The sequence below is a fragment of the Drosophila novamexicana genome, unplaced genomic scaffold (genome assembly GCF_003285875.2).
Source record: "Drosophila novamexicana strain 15010-1031.04,08,12 unplaced genomic scaffold, DnovRS2.1 tig00004560-arrow-pilon, whole genome shotgun sequence".
Taxonomy (NCBI): Eukaryota; Metazoa; Arthropoda; class Insecta; order Diptera; family Drosophilidae; genus Drosophila; species Drosophila novamexicana.
Genome location: NW_020825054.1, coordinates 1,355,182 through 1,371,579, shown reverse-complemented (window position 1 = coordinate 1,371,579; position 16,398 = coordinate 1,355,182). Strand labels below are relative to the sequence as shown.

Sequence of the window (16,398 nt, the reverse complement as noted above, 5' to 3'; positions counted from 1 at the left end):
AAATTTATTAAATATGCTGGAGATCTATAAAACCAATTTGAGATATATTGAAATTTGCAGTCACGAGTAGATTACTTTTAAAGGCATAGCTCTGGCACTATTATATATCAATTGGAAAGATTGAATGCTTATCAAATATTCATTTAGGCTTTATCGATATTTCTATATAGAAGTATCCACTTTTTATTCCGGCTTAGGGGGTTATAACAAACTTTCTAAACCCGATATATCTTGTCAGATGTACGAAACTGAAACAAATTTTTATATCCAATTTGTAGCAAGTAGATTGCTAAATTTTATTCACCGACTTATATATGACGTTTACAGATAAGATGTAGACGAGTCTGCCTTTAAACATAACGCAACAAATCTATTGACAACAGTTTTAATATTTCAATGTTTTGTGGTTGATGTTTTCGCGAGCTAATGTCTAGTATATAAAATATTAAATATGCAATGAGTAGCCAAATAAAGTTCACAAATTAAATTAAACAAAATACAAAACACAGTTTGCAAAGTAAAATTGTTCGTGAATAGTTTGCGCTACTTTCAATATTTCTGATGCGAATAGAAGAGAATCCAAAAAAGTGTGCAATCAGCTAAATAAAAAAATGCTAATGAAAATGAGCGCTAGTTCGAGTGGTTGTCCTCAGCCCAGTGACGCCACCCATTTAAATTTGCTTTGCATCTCCGGATGATAAAATATGCACTCCAGCTTATTAATGCAGTTCTTGCCATAACGACATGGTTTTGGGTGATAGAACGTGCAGCCCGCCTTTGTGCAATTGGGATAATATTTGCACATGGTGGTTGCTGTGGTCGCCGTCACCGGTGCGGATATTGATTTGTAATTTTGCACAGGTATCACATGCGAGGCTACCAATATAAAAAATATATGAATTACGACTTAATAAGATTAATATTTGACCACATGTTGCACTTACACAGAGGCGGCGCCGCCAGCTGCACGTGACTCAGATCCCGGTTCCCACTGTGCGCAAAGTTGCAGTCGATGCTCATGCAGGCCAAATCGAATTTACACTTTGGATGCGAATACATGCACTTGTCGGCGAATTTGCAGTTGGGAAAGGATTTGCATGGTGCCGATGGATGATAATATTCGCAAAATTGCTTGCTGCAATTGGGATGGTATTTGCAGCGCTCCTTTGGCTTCGTCACCTTTAAAACCGTTGAATCCACACTGACGGCGCTTACTGCGCATAAAACGAGGTATAGGAAAAATAGTGAAAATATGAGTAGACAAATCTATTATTTAGCAAGTAAGAGGTTCTAGTCGAAAGCTCCCGACTAGGGGATACCCTGAACCCTCTTCTTCCAACATCAAATACATACATATATTCTATTTTAGAAGCTATATGTCAAGTTACCAAAATCGCCAAAAACAGTATTTTGATATCGATTTTTATCGATTGCTTGAAAACTGAGTAAGTTATCGATTATTGGAAACAAACTCGATCTGCGCAAGCACTAGGAGGACCTACATCTAAAATTTTAAGTCTCTAGCTCTTATAGGTTCTGAGATCCTTGCATTCATACAAACGGACAGACGGACAGACAGACAGACGGACATAGATAGATCGGCTATTGGTGCTGATCAAGAATATATATACTTTATGGGGTCGGATATGCTTCCTTCTGCCTTTTACATACATTTGGAATTGCACAAATACAATATAACCTTACACCTATTTTTAATGGGTTCAGGCTATAAAAATTATAATGCGTATATATAAGTAGACTGAACGCCATAGCAATAGCAGAGTAAATGTTAGCAAATTGACCTATGCGTAATTGCGCCGTTCTCGGTTATAACAGCATGTTTTCAAAATCAAATCGAGATTTAATTATGAAATGCGTTCCCAAATGTCACCTTTAAGTAAATATTATGCATTTTAACATAACGCTCGCTTATTGCATTGGGGATGCAGTCGCTGCAGTAAGAAACCGTTTCTAGATAAACTCGATTTATGAAATATTAATAATTACCGAATGCTTAAAAATTAACGATATTCTTGAATTAGCTATAGGGTATCTTCTTATCGATCACTCTCCGAGAAGAGCATAATTACTTGTTGGAATTATGTATTGTTAGTATGATATGTTTCTTATCGTATATTTTTGCGATCCGCCGAGGGTTAGCTTAGGGCATATAAATTTTATTACCAAAACGAGCACTCCAAATGGAAAAATCAGCGATTAGAAATTAAGTCTCAAAACGTCCTCGCATTAACGGATATGCTAATTCGAAGAACTTAGGTGTCTGTTAGGTTTAACATGTTTGTCTGTTAACATTACATTAACAGCGGCACGTAAAATTACCTTCCACAACTAAGAGAATACTACAAAATAATGTAACATTCAAGGTACTTACATGCCGGCAAATTGTCGTACTTTCGATCTTCTGCATTGCGTATAGAGATTCGCCGTCGTTCCATGGACGATTCACGCTCTTTGCTGCCGGATCGACGTTTCTTTACCGGCTGCAACTCCTCCTCCTCCGTCTTAAGCTTGAAGCGTATGGGCGTGTGCTTGGCCTTTGCAGGCGCCTCTACTGTTGCCGGAGTTGGAGCCGCTGTCGCCGCTGTTGATTTCTCACGGCTAAAATCGCGTTTCTGCAGCCGCATTGGTGGCAGTGGTGGCGTAGTTGAGCGATTGCTCTCTTCTGGCTGAACTTTTGAGTCTGTCTTAAGGTCATTTGAGGAAGAGGCGGTCGTATTGGAGTTGCTGCTCTGCCGTTTTTGGGAGCCATGCTTACGCGGCGATTCAGGCAACTGCTGCTCCTCCTCATCGTCTTCAGCGTCATTCTTGATGATGATCTTCTTGATTTCCGGCGCTTGTCTCAGCACCTCGCTGCGATGCAGACTGCGCGAAGGCTTTGGTGGCGGCGTATTGCTCGATGTGGAAGGGGAAGATCGCGACGAACTGCGCGCCCGTTTGGATTTGTTACGCCTACTGTTGTTGTTGTTTGTTGAGGAAGTGCAGGTCGTTGAGGTTGGCTCAGCGCTCAGAAACTGCACTGTTGTGCAACTGGTCGAGGATACTTGCGGGGAAGGCGTGCGTTTACGTGGACGCTTGCGATAGGCAGCAGAAGCGACACTTCCCAACGACTTATCACCATTCAGCGTCACCACAAATTGTGTTTTGGGTACACCAGCTGTGGAGCCACCGACGCTTCCGGCACTTTTTTCCACATGCATGTCAATATCCATGTCCACTTTCGCCGCATCATTGTGTACCAGCTGTGGCACATAAGCCTCATAGTTGCCAACGCTTAAGCTGGGCACATACTCCTCCTCCAGCTCCTCTGCCACCAGATTGATTTCAGCATGTGGCTCGGCCGAGTGACGCATCCGCTTGCTATCTCTGTGCAGTACATTGACCACCAGTTCCCGCCTGCTGCGCCGAAAAAGCTCTCTTCCAGCTCCACTTCCACTTGAATCATTTGAGCGCCGTTTGCCTAACGTGGAACTGATGAGCTCTGGCTCGTCTCCAGTAGTTCGTTGCTTTAAGGCCGCGACAGCAGCTGTTGCCGGCGTCACTGTCGTTTTGGCCAAGATCGTGGATCGCTGTGCATCGGCAACGGCTCGAAGCAGCAGATTCTTGCAGGCCTGGCGCCGCGGCGAAACCTGTGGCCGTGGCTTAATCTTAATAACCGAATTAACGGGCTTATCCAGCAGATCCTCATCGTCGGATGGTTCCGGGGGCTTATTAACAGCGACAATCACACGCGACCCAATGCGATGCTTGAAGTTGGTTTCGGGACTACGGCTAGGTGTGCGTCGACTGCGCAACGTCTCTCGCTCTCGCCGGCGACTTGGCTGGCTATCGTTGCGATGACTACGTTCACGGCCACGTTCAAGTTTCTTGCTCTCCTCCTGCTGCTGCTCACTGCGTCGGCGATGAGCTGGTACATAAAGCTCCAGCTCCTTTTGTACGCGTTGTGGACGCTCCGGAGGCGTTAACTGCTGTTGTGGCTGCTGTGGACCTTGGGTCTTGCAGCCTAAACGCTCGTGCACCGAGCGACGCTCCGAACGCTCGTCACTAAACTTTTGCTGGGCTGTTGTTTCAGTTTGAGATTTTGGTTTTTCTCTAGCTACCTCTGGTTCGGTCGTCCTATTAAACACAATGGGACTTTTTGCTCGGCGTGTGCTCGTACTGGCGCTGGATGCTTCTGTAATTGCAGCCGTGGAATCTTGGCCAACAGATTCATCCTGCTCGTTGATACTTAGCACATCCTCGACAAGCTGTTGGCATTCCTCCTCTTCGCTTTCATCGTCCAGCTCACCAATCTGGCGCAAATGCTGCTTGGCCGCATAGATTTTACGCTGAATTTCGGCCAATTCAGCAATATCCTTCTCCCGATTGCCACTGGTGGTAGTTGAGCTGATTTCCGACACGGTTGGTACATCGAAATCTTTTGTTGTCGGCTGCTGTAGTAGCTGCGGCTGCGGTGGCTCATCATCTTCTGCTGCTTTGCGTTTTTTCTTCTTGAGCAGCAACTCATCATTTAGGCTACCATCCATATCGAGCGTCTTTTTAGCTTTTTCGAGTAGCTCTTCGGCAAAGACATCTGTTATGGAGTTAATTGCCGGCATAGAGTCGGCTGATCTTTTTGTAATATCAACTGAAGTATTAGGCAAGTCGTCGCCGGATTTTCTGTGCGCCCTTTTATCCCTTTTGTCCTTGCCCCTTTTGTCCTTATCCTTATCCTTGTCTTTGTCCTTTGCTTTGGGCGCCTCGGCTTGACGAGATTTGCGTTTCTTACTGCCAGCTGAGAAAATTGTCAAAATGAACTGTAAGTTAATATAATAATAAAACAACTCACCACTTGATGCGGGCAGCGTTACTTCCTGCAGCTTTTGAAGAACTTCGTGCAGCCATGTTACGAAGAGATCCGTCTGATCGCCGAGGAACAGATTTAGCTCTGCGTTCATTTGCTGTTTGGTGCGTTTATTGGCCACCATTACCATTACATAGTCAGGCAGCTCGTCGTCGATAAAGCCGGCAGACCCGCCAGTGCCTAATTCGAGTAGTTTCGCCTTTACGGCACTCTGGAATATTATTAAAATATAAAAAACCGAGTTGATTACGAGTTCATTGATTTTTCGCGAAGTGAAAAACTAAACGTACGCGCATTTTCTGACCAATTTCGCTGCCCAGATTGCAATCCATGTTGGAAAATGTGCTGGTTATACAGTGTGTGCATTAAATGTCGGGTTTTGTTGCTTTTTGCCGAGCTGTTACAACATGGATAGAAGTAAAACCTACAAAAAATAATATTTTTCTAGCAACTGCAGCACAATGTCAGTGTGACCAAAATTTGACAAGCTAAAAAATACCAATTTATAATATTCATGTTATTTAACATACTGAATGCTCAACAGCTAACGCACAGACTGACTTTCTTAACGGAGTAGCCTGAATGACAACTCGTAGTGTCACAGAAGAAGAAGCTGAAAAAAGTATTTCAGGCGAATATCAGTGCGACAATTTTGTACTTTCGTAATAAAATGTGTAATAATGGAAAACAGGCAGCCCAGTTTAAATGATGTGATAGTGCCAGGTGCGTTATATTGTCAAAGGTTATGAATCTGCACAAATTTGGCGACCATTTGGCCGTAGTCCAAGAAGTACGCTTCCTCTGGCTGGCTGGCTGGCCTCAGCCTTAGTGCCCTGGGCCCGTGAGTGTAGAATCTGCGCGAATGGCCGACCCGAAATAAATGCAATTTTATGATAATTATGTGCATTTGCCAAGCAACTTGTTGCATTTATTGTGTACCGCATTACTTCTATTTCAGAATTGTACTTCCTTATTTCCAAATTTCTTACTGCGGGGCCGCTGGAAGAGACTGCAAAGGTCGGTGATCGGGCGTTTTGTTGAGCGCCGCCCTGCAAAAAGAGCGCAATTTCGTCGTTTGAATTTCGCTTTTGTTTACAAACATTTTACTAACCCGATTTCCAAATATTCAATTTTCAGGTTCTAGTGCAAGAATTAGAACAAAAGAAGGTAAGCATCAGAGTATTCGTTTTTGTTGTGAGGTAACGCACTTAAATTATATGATTTTTGTTTTTTGAGGAATTTTCTCTGGTATGCAATTTTTAATGTAGAAAGTCAGCAGCGTTTGTTTATATATTTTGTTTTGGTTTGTCGTCGTCGCTGCTGTTGTTGTAGCGCCGGCAGCAGCCTGCACCGTCTGCTTATTTCAGAGTTCAAAGCTATACTGAAACTGAACTGAATTCGCATAACGGTGCGACAGTATGGGAGAAGTCCGTCTGTCTACTGTCTGTCCGTACCGTCGTCTGTCCGCATAATAAAAGTAGGTAAAAAAATAGGCTCCCGGCTGTGACGGAAGCGACGGCGACGTCATTATTTTGGTGCCCAGCAAGTGCAAGTGATAACAATTTTTGATTGCCGCTTCTTCCTTCGCCCACAGGTACTGCCCCGGCGCATTGACTGGCTGGGCAATGAACATGAGCAGACCTTTGCCGAATTGGTGAGTGATTGTTATGATTTAGTGTCTATTTTTTTTTGTAGTGATTTGTGCTTGCATAATTGAAATTTGTTTTAAGATTTCACGCCTTTGTTTTCGATTTTTGTGTGTCTGTGTGTGTGTGCGTGCGTGTGCGCTTTTGTGACGTCACATAGCCATCGATTGATTGAAGACATGTGTTGAACAATTAATTTTTTGCAATTAATGAAAATTAGTTTAATGCAACAATTAACATTTATTTTTAAATTAATAAATAAATTAGATTAAAAAAATAGTATGCAAAAATGGAAAGTTATAATAATTAAGTGAAAACATGATTAAAATATTGCATATTTAAGTACGTTAGAGTAAATTTTGAGCAATTTGTTAAATTAATTAAAATTATGTACATAGTAGTTTTAATAAGAATCTGTGGAAGCCGACATCTTGCTTTCCATACATTCATACCATATACGTATGTATGTATGGGTTGCAAGGCCTTTGACAAGTCACCATCGATGCGTTAGAGCGAGACGGCTAAAGATACTTGCGCACAAAACTCTGCGCACTGTTCAGTGACATGTGTTGTGTTATCGATATCGATAAATTGTTTTTAAAAATATTGTAGGAACAAAAATACGCGCACATTGGCCCGAATCATCTGCTAGAAATATGCAGTCGTCTTGGACCGCTTGTCGACAAGGAGTTGGCGCCGAGCGTACCAGGAATAACTTCACTGCTTGGCACAGGCCGTCAAAATTTGTTACGCACAAAAGACACTGTCTACCGGCATCGCACCCTGCGCGATTATTGCACACGTCTCCATGGTATATCATTGCCAGATTCGAGACTCACAAGGCCCACACACAATTTAGGTGAGTTGTAGCTAAAATTATTATCAAGAATACCATTTAATCAGTTGGGTAAATATACTTGCAGCCAAGGTAATTACCGGCCGCGAACATGGGGGTGTGGTGCGTCGTAAGCTACTGGTGCCCACAGATCTCTATCGGAAAACAAAGCTGTTGCGGCGCACTGTTGGTCACTTGTCGTCGGTATATTGTGTGCTCTTTGATCGCACTGGCCGCTACATAATAACTGGCGCTGATGACTTGCTAATCAAGATTTGGTCCGCTGCGGATGGGCGTCTGTTGGCTACGCTGCGCGGGGCCTCAGCAGAAATTACCGATATTGCCATTAATTTGGATAACACAATGTTGGCCGCGGGCTCAGTTGATCGCATTTTGCGCGTCTGGGATATGCAAACAACTTCACCAATAGCAGTTCTTGCCGCCCATACGGGCATGATAACTTCGGTTAACTTTTGTCCATCACCACGAAGCGATCTCAAATATTTGGTGACAACCAGCACAGATGGCTCTATTGCATTCTGGCAATATTCGACGCCTCGTGGCCAAAAGATAACATTCGCACCGAGGCCCACACAATACCACGAAAAGTTGCGACCAGGACAGGCACAAATGATGTGCACCACGTTCTCGCCGGGAGGAATGTTTTTGGCCGCCGGCTCTGCAGATCATCATGTGCGCGTCTATATGATGGCCGAAGATGGACCCAAGCGTATTCTCGAAACAGAGGCTTACACAGATGCCGTAGATTCAGTCCAGTGGTCGCATCGTGGGCTGCGTTTCATATCGGGCAGCAAGGATGGCACAGCCCACGTCTGGACCTTTGAGTCGCAGCAGTGGAAGAGCATTAAATTATGCATGACCGAACGGCTGCCAAGGTTTGCACCCGGTGCTATCCGTGTCGATATTAGATTTTAATTAAATACTTATCTTGCAGCTGTCCAGAGCCGGAAGAAGGCAAGAAATTAAAGGTTACAATGGTCGCCTGGGATGCTTCAGATCGTTATGTCATTACGGCAGTCAATGATTTTACTGTGCGTATATCTGAGCAATTATATATTCGGCAATAACTTATTACTTAATTCAACAGATAAAAATTTGGGATTCAAAATCAGCTAAGTTGCATCGCGTACTGCGTGGTCACAAGGATGAGCTGTATGTGCTAGAATCAAATCCAAGGGATGAGCATGTTTTACTCTCTGCCGGCCATGATGGACAGGTATTTCTCTGGGATATTGAGCAGGGCGTGGGTGTGGCCCAGTTTTTTAATGACATCGATGGCCAGGGACATGGTAGCGTATTCGATGCCAAATGGTCACCGGATGGCACCATGATTGCGGCCACCGATTCACATGGTCACATACTTATCTTTGGCCTAGGTATTGGTACAGATAAGTATAAATTGGTATGTTCAAGATTTAAAAAGTTCCCAAATTTAAAAATTAACGCTTTAAAATCCCCAATTTTCGCTTATAGCTGCCAACAGAGCTCTTTTTTCACACGGATTTTCGACCGCTGCTTCGTGATGCACACCATCACGTGGTGGATGAGCAAACACAGATAATGCCGCATTTAATGCCACCGCCATTTCTGGTCGACGCCGACGGCAATCCCCATCCGACAAAGTATCAACGGTTTGTTCCCGGCCGTGAAAGCTGCAGCACGGATCAGCTGATACCCAATCTAACCGTGGGAATTGACGGGATTGTGATCGAGGATAATATAAATGCGCCGCCGAACGCTGCAGCAGCTCCTGGACCTGCTGCCGCTCCTGTTGCTGGAGTGGGAGGGGGAGCCGCAGGAGCAGTTGGAGCAGGTGGAAATTATTCACATATCGATCGAATGATTGCTGCACTCGCCAATCGTCAGGGTAACAATGCCAACGCCAACGATGCCAACAATGCAAATCAGTCATTTGAGCGCCTAATAATGCGCCAGGGTCAGGACCACATGCCCGATTCAAATTCCTCGCGCAATACCCCGCAACGTGGCAACGTGCTAGGCGGGCGTCGTTCTCTAGCTGAAGGCGCACCTCGTCAGGGTTGGGCCGCAGCACTGCCGGTTGCAGCGCCAGCTATGGCTGAGCAGGCGCAGGTCGAGCCTCTGCTGGCATTACCTGCCCAACAGGCAATGCCTTTGAAATTTGTGCGTCGCACCTACGTGCGTCCCATGAAGTATGCCCAACTGCAGAACCTCAAGCAGACCATATATTCGATCGGCCAGTACGAGATGCAGGAATATAAGCGTGAGATGCGTCGCCGTCCAATAATGATAAATACGGCAAGTGCAGCTTCGGCGCTGCTGGCTGGAGTCGGAAGGCCACGCAATACGCGATCCAACGGCGCCGGACGGCCAGGACGTAGACGTGGTGCTCAATCTGGTCAACAGCAGCAAAGTGGCCAACAACCTGCGTATCGTACGCGTGCTGTGCGTGGTCAGGAGGAGCACTATGATGATGCCGCGGCGCATGATGTGCAGCGGGCACATGAGGAGGAAGAAGAGGATGATAGCAGCAACAGCTCGGGTGATACCAGCTACTCGAATGTGGAAGAGAATCTAGAGGATAGCAGCGATGAATCAGAAACAGATAGCTCCGATTACTCGGATTGGGTGGCTGATACGCCCGGACCAAATCTTGAGCCACCGAAGCGCTCCAAGCGCAAACCACTGTCACGTCGTCGCACTATAAGCGATGACAGCAGCGATGATGCGACGCCAGGCCATACAGCAGTCGGCAATAAAAAGCGTGGACGTAAACGTGTCCTCATCCCACCAACTACACCTAATGGCGAAATCCCTGAGCTTTACCGTCCAGCCGAGTGGCTATCGGAGGTGATACCACGTAAGGCGCCCTACTATCCACAAATGGGCGACGAGATTGTTTACTTTCGCCAGGGCCATCAGCGCTATCTGGAGGCGGTACGTCTTAAAAAGGTCTACAAGCTGTCGCACAGCTCTGAGCCCTGGAATTTTCGAACACTCCGCGATCATGAGCTGGTACGTGTGATTGGCATTAAATACGAGATTCGTCCGCCGCGTTTATGCTGCCTCAAACTTGCCATCATCGATGACGAGGGCAACATGACGGGCACCACGTTTAAAATTAAGTACCATGACATGCCCGATGTACTGGATTTTCTCGTACTGCGCCAGACCTTCGATTTGGCGGTGCAGCGCAACTGGAGTATCTCCGATCGATTTCGCTGTATGATCGGCGACGGCTGGTGGATGGGCCAGATTGAGTCACGTCATGCGCTTAGTGCCGATTTTCCCGACTCATTTTTTATGTGTTTCCGCGTGCGCTGGGATAATGGTGAATACGAGTACATGAGTCCCTGGGATATGGAGCCCATCGATGAGCAGCGGCTGCCAGATGAAGTGGGCGGTGCTGTACCCGTACTGCCGGAAGAGATACGCGCCACTCTATATCAGCCCAAGTCCGAGGAATGGCATCGGGGCGATCGCGATGGCACGTGCCGTCGTATAATCAATGGACTCGAGCAGGTAAGTTCTCATGTACAGACGATTAATGAAAATATCCAAATTGAAGAGCAATAACTGAAAGAAAAGCATTCACATAAAGTATTTATGATTGTACTTCAATCGTCAATTCCAAATTTAATATTAAAATAAAGTTGGTATCAGTCGGATTATGTTTACATTAGGAAAGAGAATGGAACACATTACAAACCTTCTATGATCAAATAAATTAATAATATTTTGACCATCCCCTGTAAGTCTTGATACTTCGAACTAGCCACTTGCTTTGTACAATTGAAATTAAATTTTGTTATACTAAGCGACGTTTTCTGTCTTAAAGTTGAATGGAGACTACCGTTTCATTAAAACAAAAATAAAAGATTGATTTTCGCCTACTATTTAATATAAAAAAGCAACTAATAAAATAACAAAAAACAATATAAATTAATACGCAACTTTAATAACTTTTGTTTTGGTCTCTTTCAGGTCATGCGTTTGTCTATAGCGGAGCATTTTCTGGCGCCAGTCGACCTCAACATTTATCCAGATTATGCCTATCTAATTGAGTATCCCATCGATTTAACAACGGTCAAATCGCGCTTTGAAAATCACTTTTACCGTCGTATAACCTCGGCACAGTTTGATGTCCGCTATCTAGCCACCAATGCGGAACAATACAATCGCCGGCACACAAGCATCGTGAAGCATGCACGGATTGTGACTGATTTGTGTCTGCGTATCATTAGGTAAGGGATATATGTTTACAATAATTTCTCGCTATCATACGGTTTTCGAAAATGGTTCCATTTTTTCATGAACTTAACGTTTAACTTCAAACAGAGAAGCGGATGAAATAGACGTGGCGGCCGTTTATCACCAACTAGTGGACGTTTATCACTCCTCAGAGTCAGAAAACGAAGCTGATTCGGATGTTGTACCATCGACCAGCACCGGTCCAACCACCTCAGCAGCTGCTGCCCGCCAGCGCGTTTCGTCCACTCGACGGCAAGCATAATAAACCTTATTAATTAATATTTAAAAATTAAAGTGAATTGATTGCAGGTCGACTCGTATACGCTCCGACGGCGACTGGCGCTCTGATTGCCGGCAACTATTGGATATGATGTGGCAGCGGCCTGATTCATTACCATTTCGTGAACCAGTGGATACAATTGAGTTTCCGGATTATTTGGAAATCATTGCCACACCGATGGATCTGCGTACAGTCAAAGAGGATCTACTGGGTGGCAATTACGATGATCCATTAGATTTTGCCAAGGATGTGCGCCTTATATTCCTCAATTCTAAGAACTACAATACCAACAAACGCTCACGGGTGAGTCCCCTGGCTGGATCTGGGTACTGCTACAGATCGTCATTTATTTCAAACCAATGCCAAACACGCATCAAGCGCAATTGTCATTGAAGTTAATCTTATTGTGATTTTGTTGCTTTCTTTTTGGGTATTATGAGCCTTAATAATAGCTAAATGGATAAACAGATAAATTAATTAATTCGATTTGAAATGCAGAAGAATAATTTGATTAAATCACCAAACAAATTATTTAGATATTCTACAAGCTTACCAAATATATATGAATATTTGTTTTACTTTTTTTATATGTATATTATTACTTTTATAAAAAAAAAGCATAAACTAAATTTTTTATGTAAGCCAATTATAAGCTATCTTTATGAAGTTTGGCATTGACCTCATTTTTCGAGGTAGACGGGAAAGGTTAACTAAACCTTAAAGTTACCATAGGAATAATCGGTCTTTAGCTGTATAAAAAACCTTTGTTTTGAAAGATATCTTGACCAAACTTTTATATCATGAGTTTTGATCGCGTGTATCGAGAGTAGAGAAAATTAGAGTATTATATGGCTCAGATTACCACTAAATCGTGCTTCTTCCTGCGTTCTGTAAAAATAATCTTCAACGATCTAAAAAATAAATTTTCTTTATTTTGTTTATAACTATTTTATTTTGTATGGGCTAGTTTCTATCTTACTGCAGTTACATTTACATATTAATTTCTGTCTCTTTTGGATTTCACAAAACTCCCGTACTGTTTAATATAAATAAAGATGGGATTTAAATAGCACCGACACAAAATAATTATGTTGTTCCTAATTTGTTATTTAAAATTGGTTTTTAAATAAGTAGAAATTCGATTTGTTTCGTTATATATCCTATTTCCCGCACTGCTAACACCACACAAGCTCACACACCAGCTCATCTCTTCTTAACGTTTCTTTTGCAATTTGTTAACATGCCTTCAAACTTCAAAAATTAACTACCACCCAACTCATAAACCATCAATCGAATCACTCGAATCAATCCAAACCCATCAAATATTTCGAACTAAACCAAATGAATGACGATCCGTGACAATCAACTAAAATAGGATAACTTAGCGGTAAGGTTGCTCTTGGGCTACTACTTCTACATAACTCAACTCCCATTGATTCGATTTAATTCTGGAGCTCATCTCACTAATTGCTCTCATCACTTCTATTACAGATCTATGCAATGACATTGCGTCTAAGTGCCCTCTTCGAGTCGCACATCAAGACGGTGGTTAGCAGTTGGAAGGCGGCGCGCAGACGCGCCAACAAGAACAAGTCCGGCAGCAGTGGACGCGGCTCTAGTAGCCCCAGCAAGCGAACGCCTACGGATCGCACCACGCGGCGCACACAAAAGCCGCCTGGCGCTGCCAGAAGGCTACCAGCGCACACGAGCGAGGAAGATGAGGACGACGACGATGATGATGACGATGATAGTGTCGCGCCGCAGCAGCAGGTGCCGCGTGGCACTCAGCGCGGCAGCAGGCGTCGCAATGGCGTAGCCGTTAGTGCCACAATTTCGAGCTCTAATCGTGTGACATCATCGTCGTCTAATCCGCAGCAGCGACGCCACGAGAGCAGCAGCAATTCAGACAGCGATGAGGAAGAAGAGGAGGAGGAAACAACCTCGGATGCTAGCAGCGATGACAATGAGGATGAGGAAGCGCACTCCAATGGCAGCTCGCCGCAGCAGACACGTCGCCGCCGGGGTCGGCTAGCGCGCCAGAATGTCAGTGATGATGAAACCAATGCCAACGACTCGGAAGAGAGCTACAACCCTAACGAGCGGCGACGTGGTCGTGCAGGCGGTGGTGGGGGCAACAAGCGCAAACCCAACAGCCGGCTCCACCACAGCAACAAAAGACATCGATTGGATCAGACTGTTCAGCCTGGTGGCAGTCGTGGTGCTACTGTGGCGCCCACGCGTCGCACACGCCGCTTGCTAGGCAGCTCTGAGGACGAACATCAGGCGGAAGCCTCTCATTCCCAACCAGATGATAGCACTCAGGACAGTCAGACACCGCGCAAGAAAGGTCGACCAGCGAAAAACAAGAGCGCAACGGCTACTGGAAATGGGCCGGGCACTAGTGCGGCTGCTGTATCAGCCGGATCTAGCCTTGAGAGCCCCTCCCGAATTACGCGCGCCAATGGCGGACGATCACAGAATGCTGCCGAAAATGATCACAGCTATCATCTGCCCGTTCGTAATGGTCGCATTATTGATTCGGATACAGATTCACATGGACCAGTAGGTCGACCCACAAGGCAGAGCGCAAAACGTGCGCTCATGGATTGGGCACGCGGCAGTGATATCGAAGAGGAGGAGGACGATGAAAGCGAAGAGGCTGAAGAGGTGAGTTAATGAAAATATAATATTATAATATATAAAACAATAACATGTAACATGCAATTTTAACCTAGATTCTACCCACGCCCACGAAGGACGACATGCCGTCGACTAGCCGGGCTGCCTTAGGTCAAGTGGCCAGTGCAGCCATATCAGCACGTCAGCTGCGCACAAATCGCAATACCGTGGTAACAGCTGCCGCAGAAAGCGACGATGATGATGACAGTGATAATGAGCCGTTGGCTAATAACCAGCAAAGTAAATTACAACAAAATTTCCTTTGAATTTTGCAGTTGAAATACATTTTTATATTTTCATAGAAACTGCCACTGGACCTGCGAAGACCAGCACATCAGCTCCTCATCCGTTGACATTGCGTCGCCGTTTACCTTCGGTACCACGAAGCATGCATATGACGCGCTCGCACGCTACATCTACTACCAACAGTTCCAATCAGCAGGAGCCGCCAATGGCTGCGCACGATCACAACTATTTGGGCAGCGAGTCAGCGGCGGCCTCGCGTGCCCCTCGGCGCGTATTATCACGTCATCAGCGCAATGCGGATGAATTGGACACAACTAATGATCCGCTGAATAGTTCTCGTTTGCTGTCCATATTGTCTAATCACAGACGTCCCACCTCCACAACAAACAGTGTAACAACGCGACGATTGCGCTCTCGTAACAGTCAGGAGCATTCGCAGGGCGAAGAGGAAGACGAGCCAGCGGCGGAATTGCCTGATGGAGAGGAGGCCGCTGCGTCAGACGAAGGCACCGATGGCGGCTCCAGCTCTCAGGGCAGCAACGACGACGATGATGATGAAGAACCAACTGCCACAGACTCTGAAGACAATCAGCCCCTAACCAGCTACGTATCGCCCAGCAATGGACGCACATCACGTAAAACCAAAACTTCTTCCTCATCGGCAGCGACCGCAACACAGGGACGTGAACAGCGCCAACGTCGTCAGCTTCGTGCCACCTCTGATCAGTCCTTTAACGATGACGATGATGATGATTATGAGGCTCCACGTGGTCGACCTAATAGGCTACGAAGCAATCAGCGCAGCGGTCGCAATCAGAAACGTCCGCGCTACAATGAGCAATCAGATGAGGACGATCAAAATCTGGGGCACAGTCAGCGTAAGCGCTTACGCAACGGCGATGTTCAAACGGCGACTAACAACAACAATAGCTCACAAGAACGTGAGGATCAGCAACGCACGGAGGATGGCAACAGCAGCACGGCGGAAAGTGACGAGCAACTGGTGAGCGTCAGCAGCCGGGGACGCGTGCGCAAGATATCAGCAAAGGCGCGTGGCATATTTAAGGATTGAAATTGGGCGCCCAGCTGCGCTGCGCTCAAGACTGTTTTATGTATAAATTAATTATAGTCGTATGAGCAAATAACATTTTTCTATCATTTGCTTCTTATTATTGATTAATGTGTAAGAGTAATTCATTGTCATTGTAATACGTCAGGTGTCCTTTGTACCGCCATCCACACCCACTACTAAGCCCTTCCCAGGATAGGCTTAAGCAAATTGTGTTCTCATTTAATCATATTCACTATATATAACACAGATCCCAAAAAATTGTCATGCTTTGTTCAAGAATTTAAGTTCTTATTCTTTGTGGCACGCTTTCCAGTCTTTGCCGCTACACATTTCCATGTAGCTGCGCCTCTGGCTGCTGCCGCAAAAAAACTGTATGTATTTCTATATATATATAATATACATATATTTAAATAAAAGTAGCATTCAAGGATCACACACTTCATTTAAAATAGATTATAAAATAAAGTATCAACAAAAACAGATCTACTTTAGTTGTCGTTAATGTGTGGGCGATGATCCAGTAACTAT

The 16,398-nt window shown here is 45.0% G+C and overlaps 2 protein-coding genes across 4 annotated transcripts; one reads left to right on the top strand and one right to left on the bottom strand.

The window, feature by feature from the left end:
- Positions 1-12: 12 nt before the first annotated feature.
- Positions 13-5,343, bottom strand: LOC115770639 (zinc finger CCCH domain-containing protein 14). Of its 3 annotated transcripts, none has more exons than XM_030715985.1 (5): positions 5,152-5,337; positions 4,847-5,072; positions 2,393-4,792; positions 945-1,214; positions 13-876 (listed from the first exon to the last, which is right to left on the bottom strand). In XM_030715985.1, the coding sequence occupies exons 1-5, from the start codon at positions 5,191-5,193 to the stop codon at positions 650-652; spliced, it is 3,165 nt and encodes a 1,054-aa protein (XP_030571845.1). In that variant the 5' UTR covers positions 5,194-5,337; the 3' UTR covers positions 13-649. The 3 variants fall into 3 exon arrangements, 2 of the variants coding, with proteins under 2 accessions (XP_030571845.1, XP_030571846.1); XR_004018877.1 differs by lacking the exon at positions 13-876 and adding an exon at positions 2,008-2,160 and having other exon boundaries at positions 1,137-1,214; positions 5,152-5,342; XM_030715986.1 differs by lacking the exons at positions 13-876; positions 945-1,214 and adding an exon at positions 2,199-2,281 and having other exon boundaries at positions 5,152-5,343.
- A 98-nt stretch (positions 5,344-5,441) lies between these two features.
- On the top strand, positions 5,442-16,377 carry LOC115770635 (bromodomain and WD repeat-containing protein 3). Its single transcript, XM_030715980.1, has 15 exons — positions 5,442-5,584; positions 5,820-5,878; positions 5,999-6,028; positions 6,456-6,515; positions 7,120-7,366; positions 7,431-8,238; positions 8,298-8,394; positions 8,451-8,765; positions 8,837-10,864; positions 11,327-11,586; positions 11,681-11,845; positions 11,903-12,176; positions 13,365-14,540; positions 14,609-14,792; positions 14,855-16,377. The coding sequence occupies exons 1-15, from the start codon at positions 5,542-5,544 to the stop codon at positions 15,868-15,870; spliced, it is 6,762 nt and encodes a 2,253-aa protein (XP_030571840.1). The 5' UTR covers positions 5,442-5,541; the 3' UTR covers positions 15,871-16,377.
- Positions 16,378-16,398: the final 21 nt, after the last annotated feature.

What these genes read in the sequence shown, in the direction of transcription:
- LOC115770635 (XM_030715980.1), top strand. Translation starts at nt 5,542, where the DNA reads ATGGAAAACAGGCAGCCCAGTTTAAATGATGTGATAGTGCCAG. An exon ending in CGCTGGAAGAGACTGCAAAG is followed by an intron (nt 5,879 to 5,998) that starts GTCGGTGATCGG and finishes TTCAATTTTCAG; the next exon opens with GTTCTAGTGCAAGAATTAGA. An exon ending in AGCAGACCTTTGCCGAATTG is followed by an intron (nt 6,516 to 7,119) that starts GTGAGTGATTGT and finishes AAAATATTGTAG; the next exon opens with GAACAAAAATACGCGCACAT.
- LOC115770639 (XM_030715985.1), bottom strand. Translation starts at nt 5,193, where the DNA reads ATGGATTGCAATCTGGGCAGCGAAATTGGTCAGAAAATGCGC. An exon ending in AACGCTGCCCGCATCAAGTG is followed by an intron (nt 4,793 to 4,846) that starts GTGAGTTGTTTT and finishes CAATTTTCTCAG; the next exon opens with CTGGCAGTAAGAAACGCAAA. An exon ending in GCTGGCGGCGCCGCCTCTGT is followed by an intron (nt 877 to 944) that starts GTAAGTGCAACA and finishes TTATATTGGTAG; the next exon opens with CCTCGCATGTGATACCTGTG.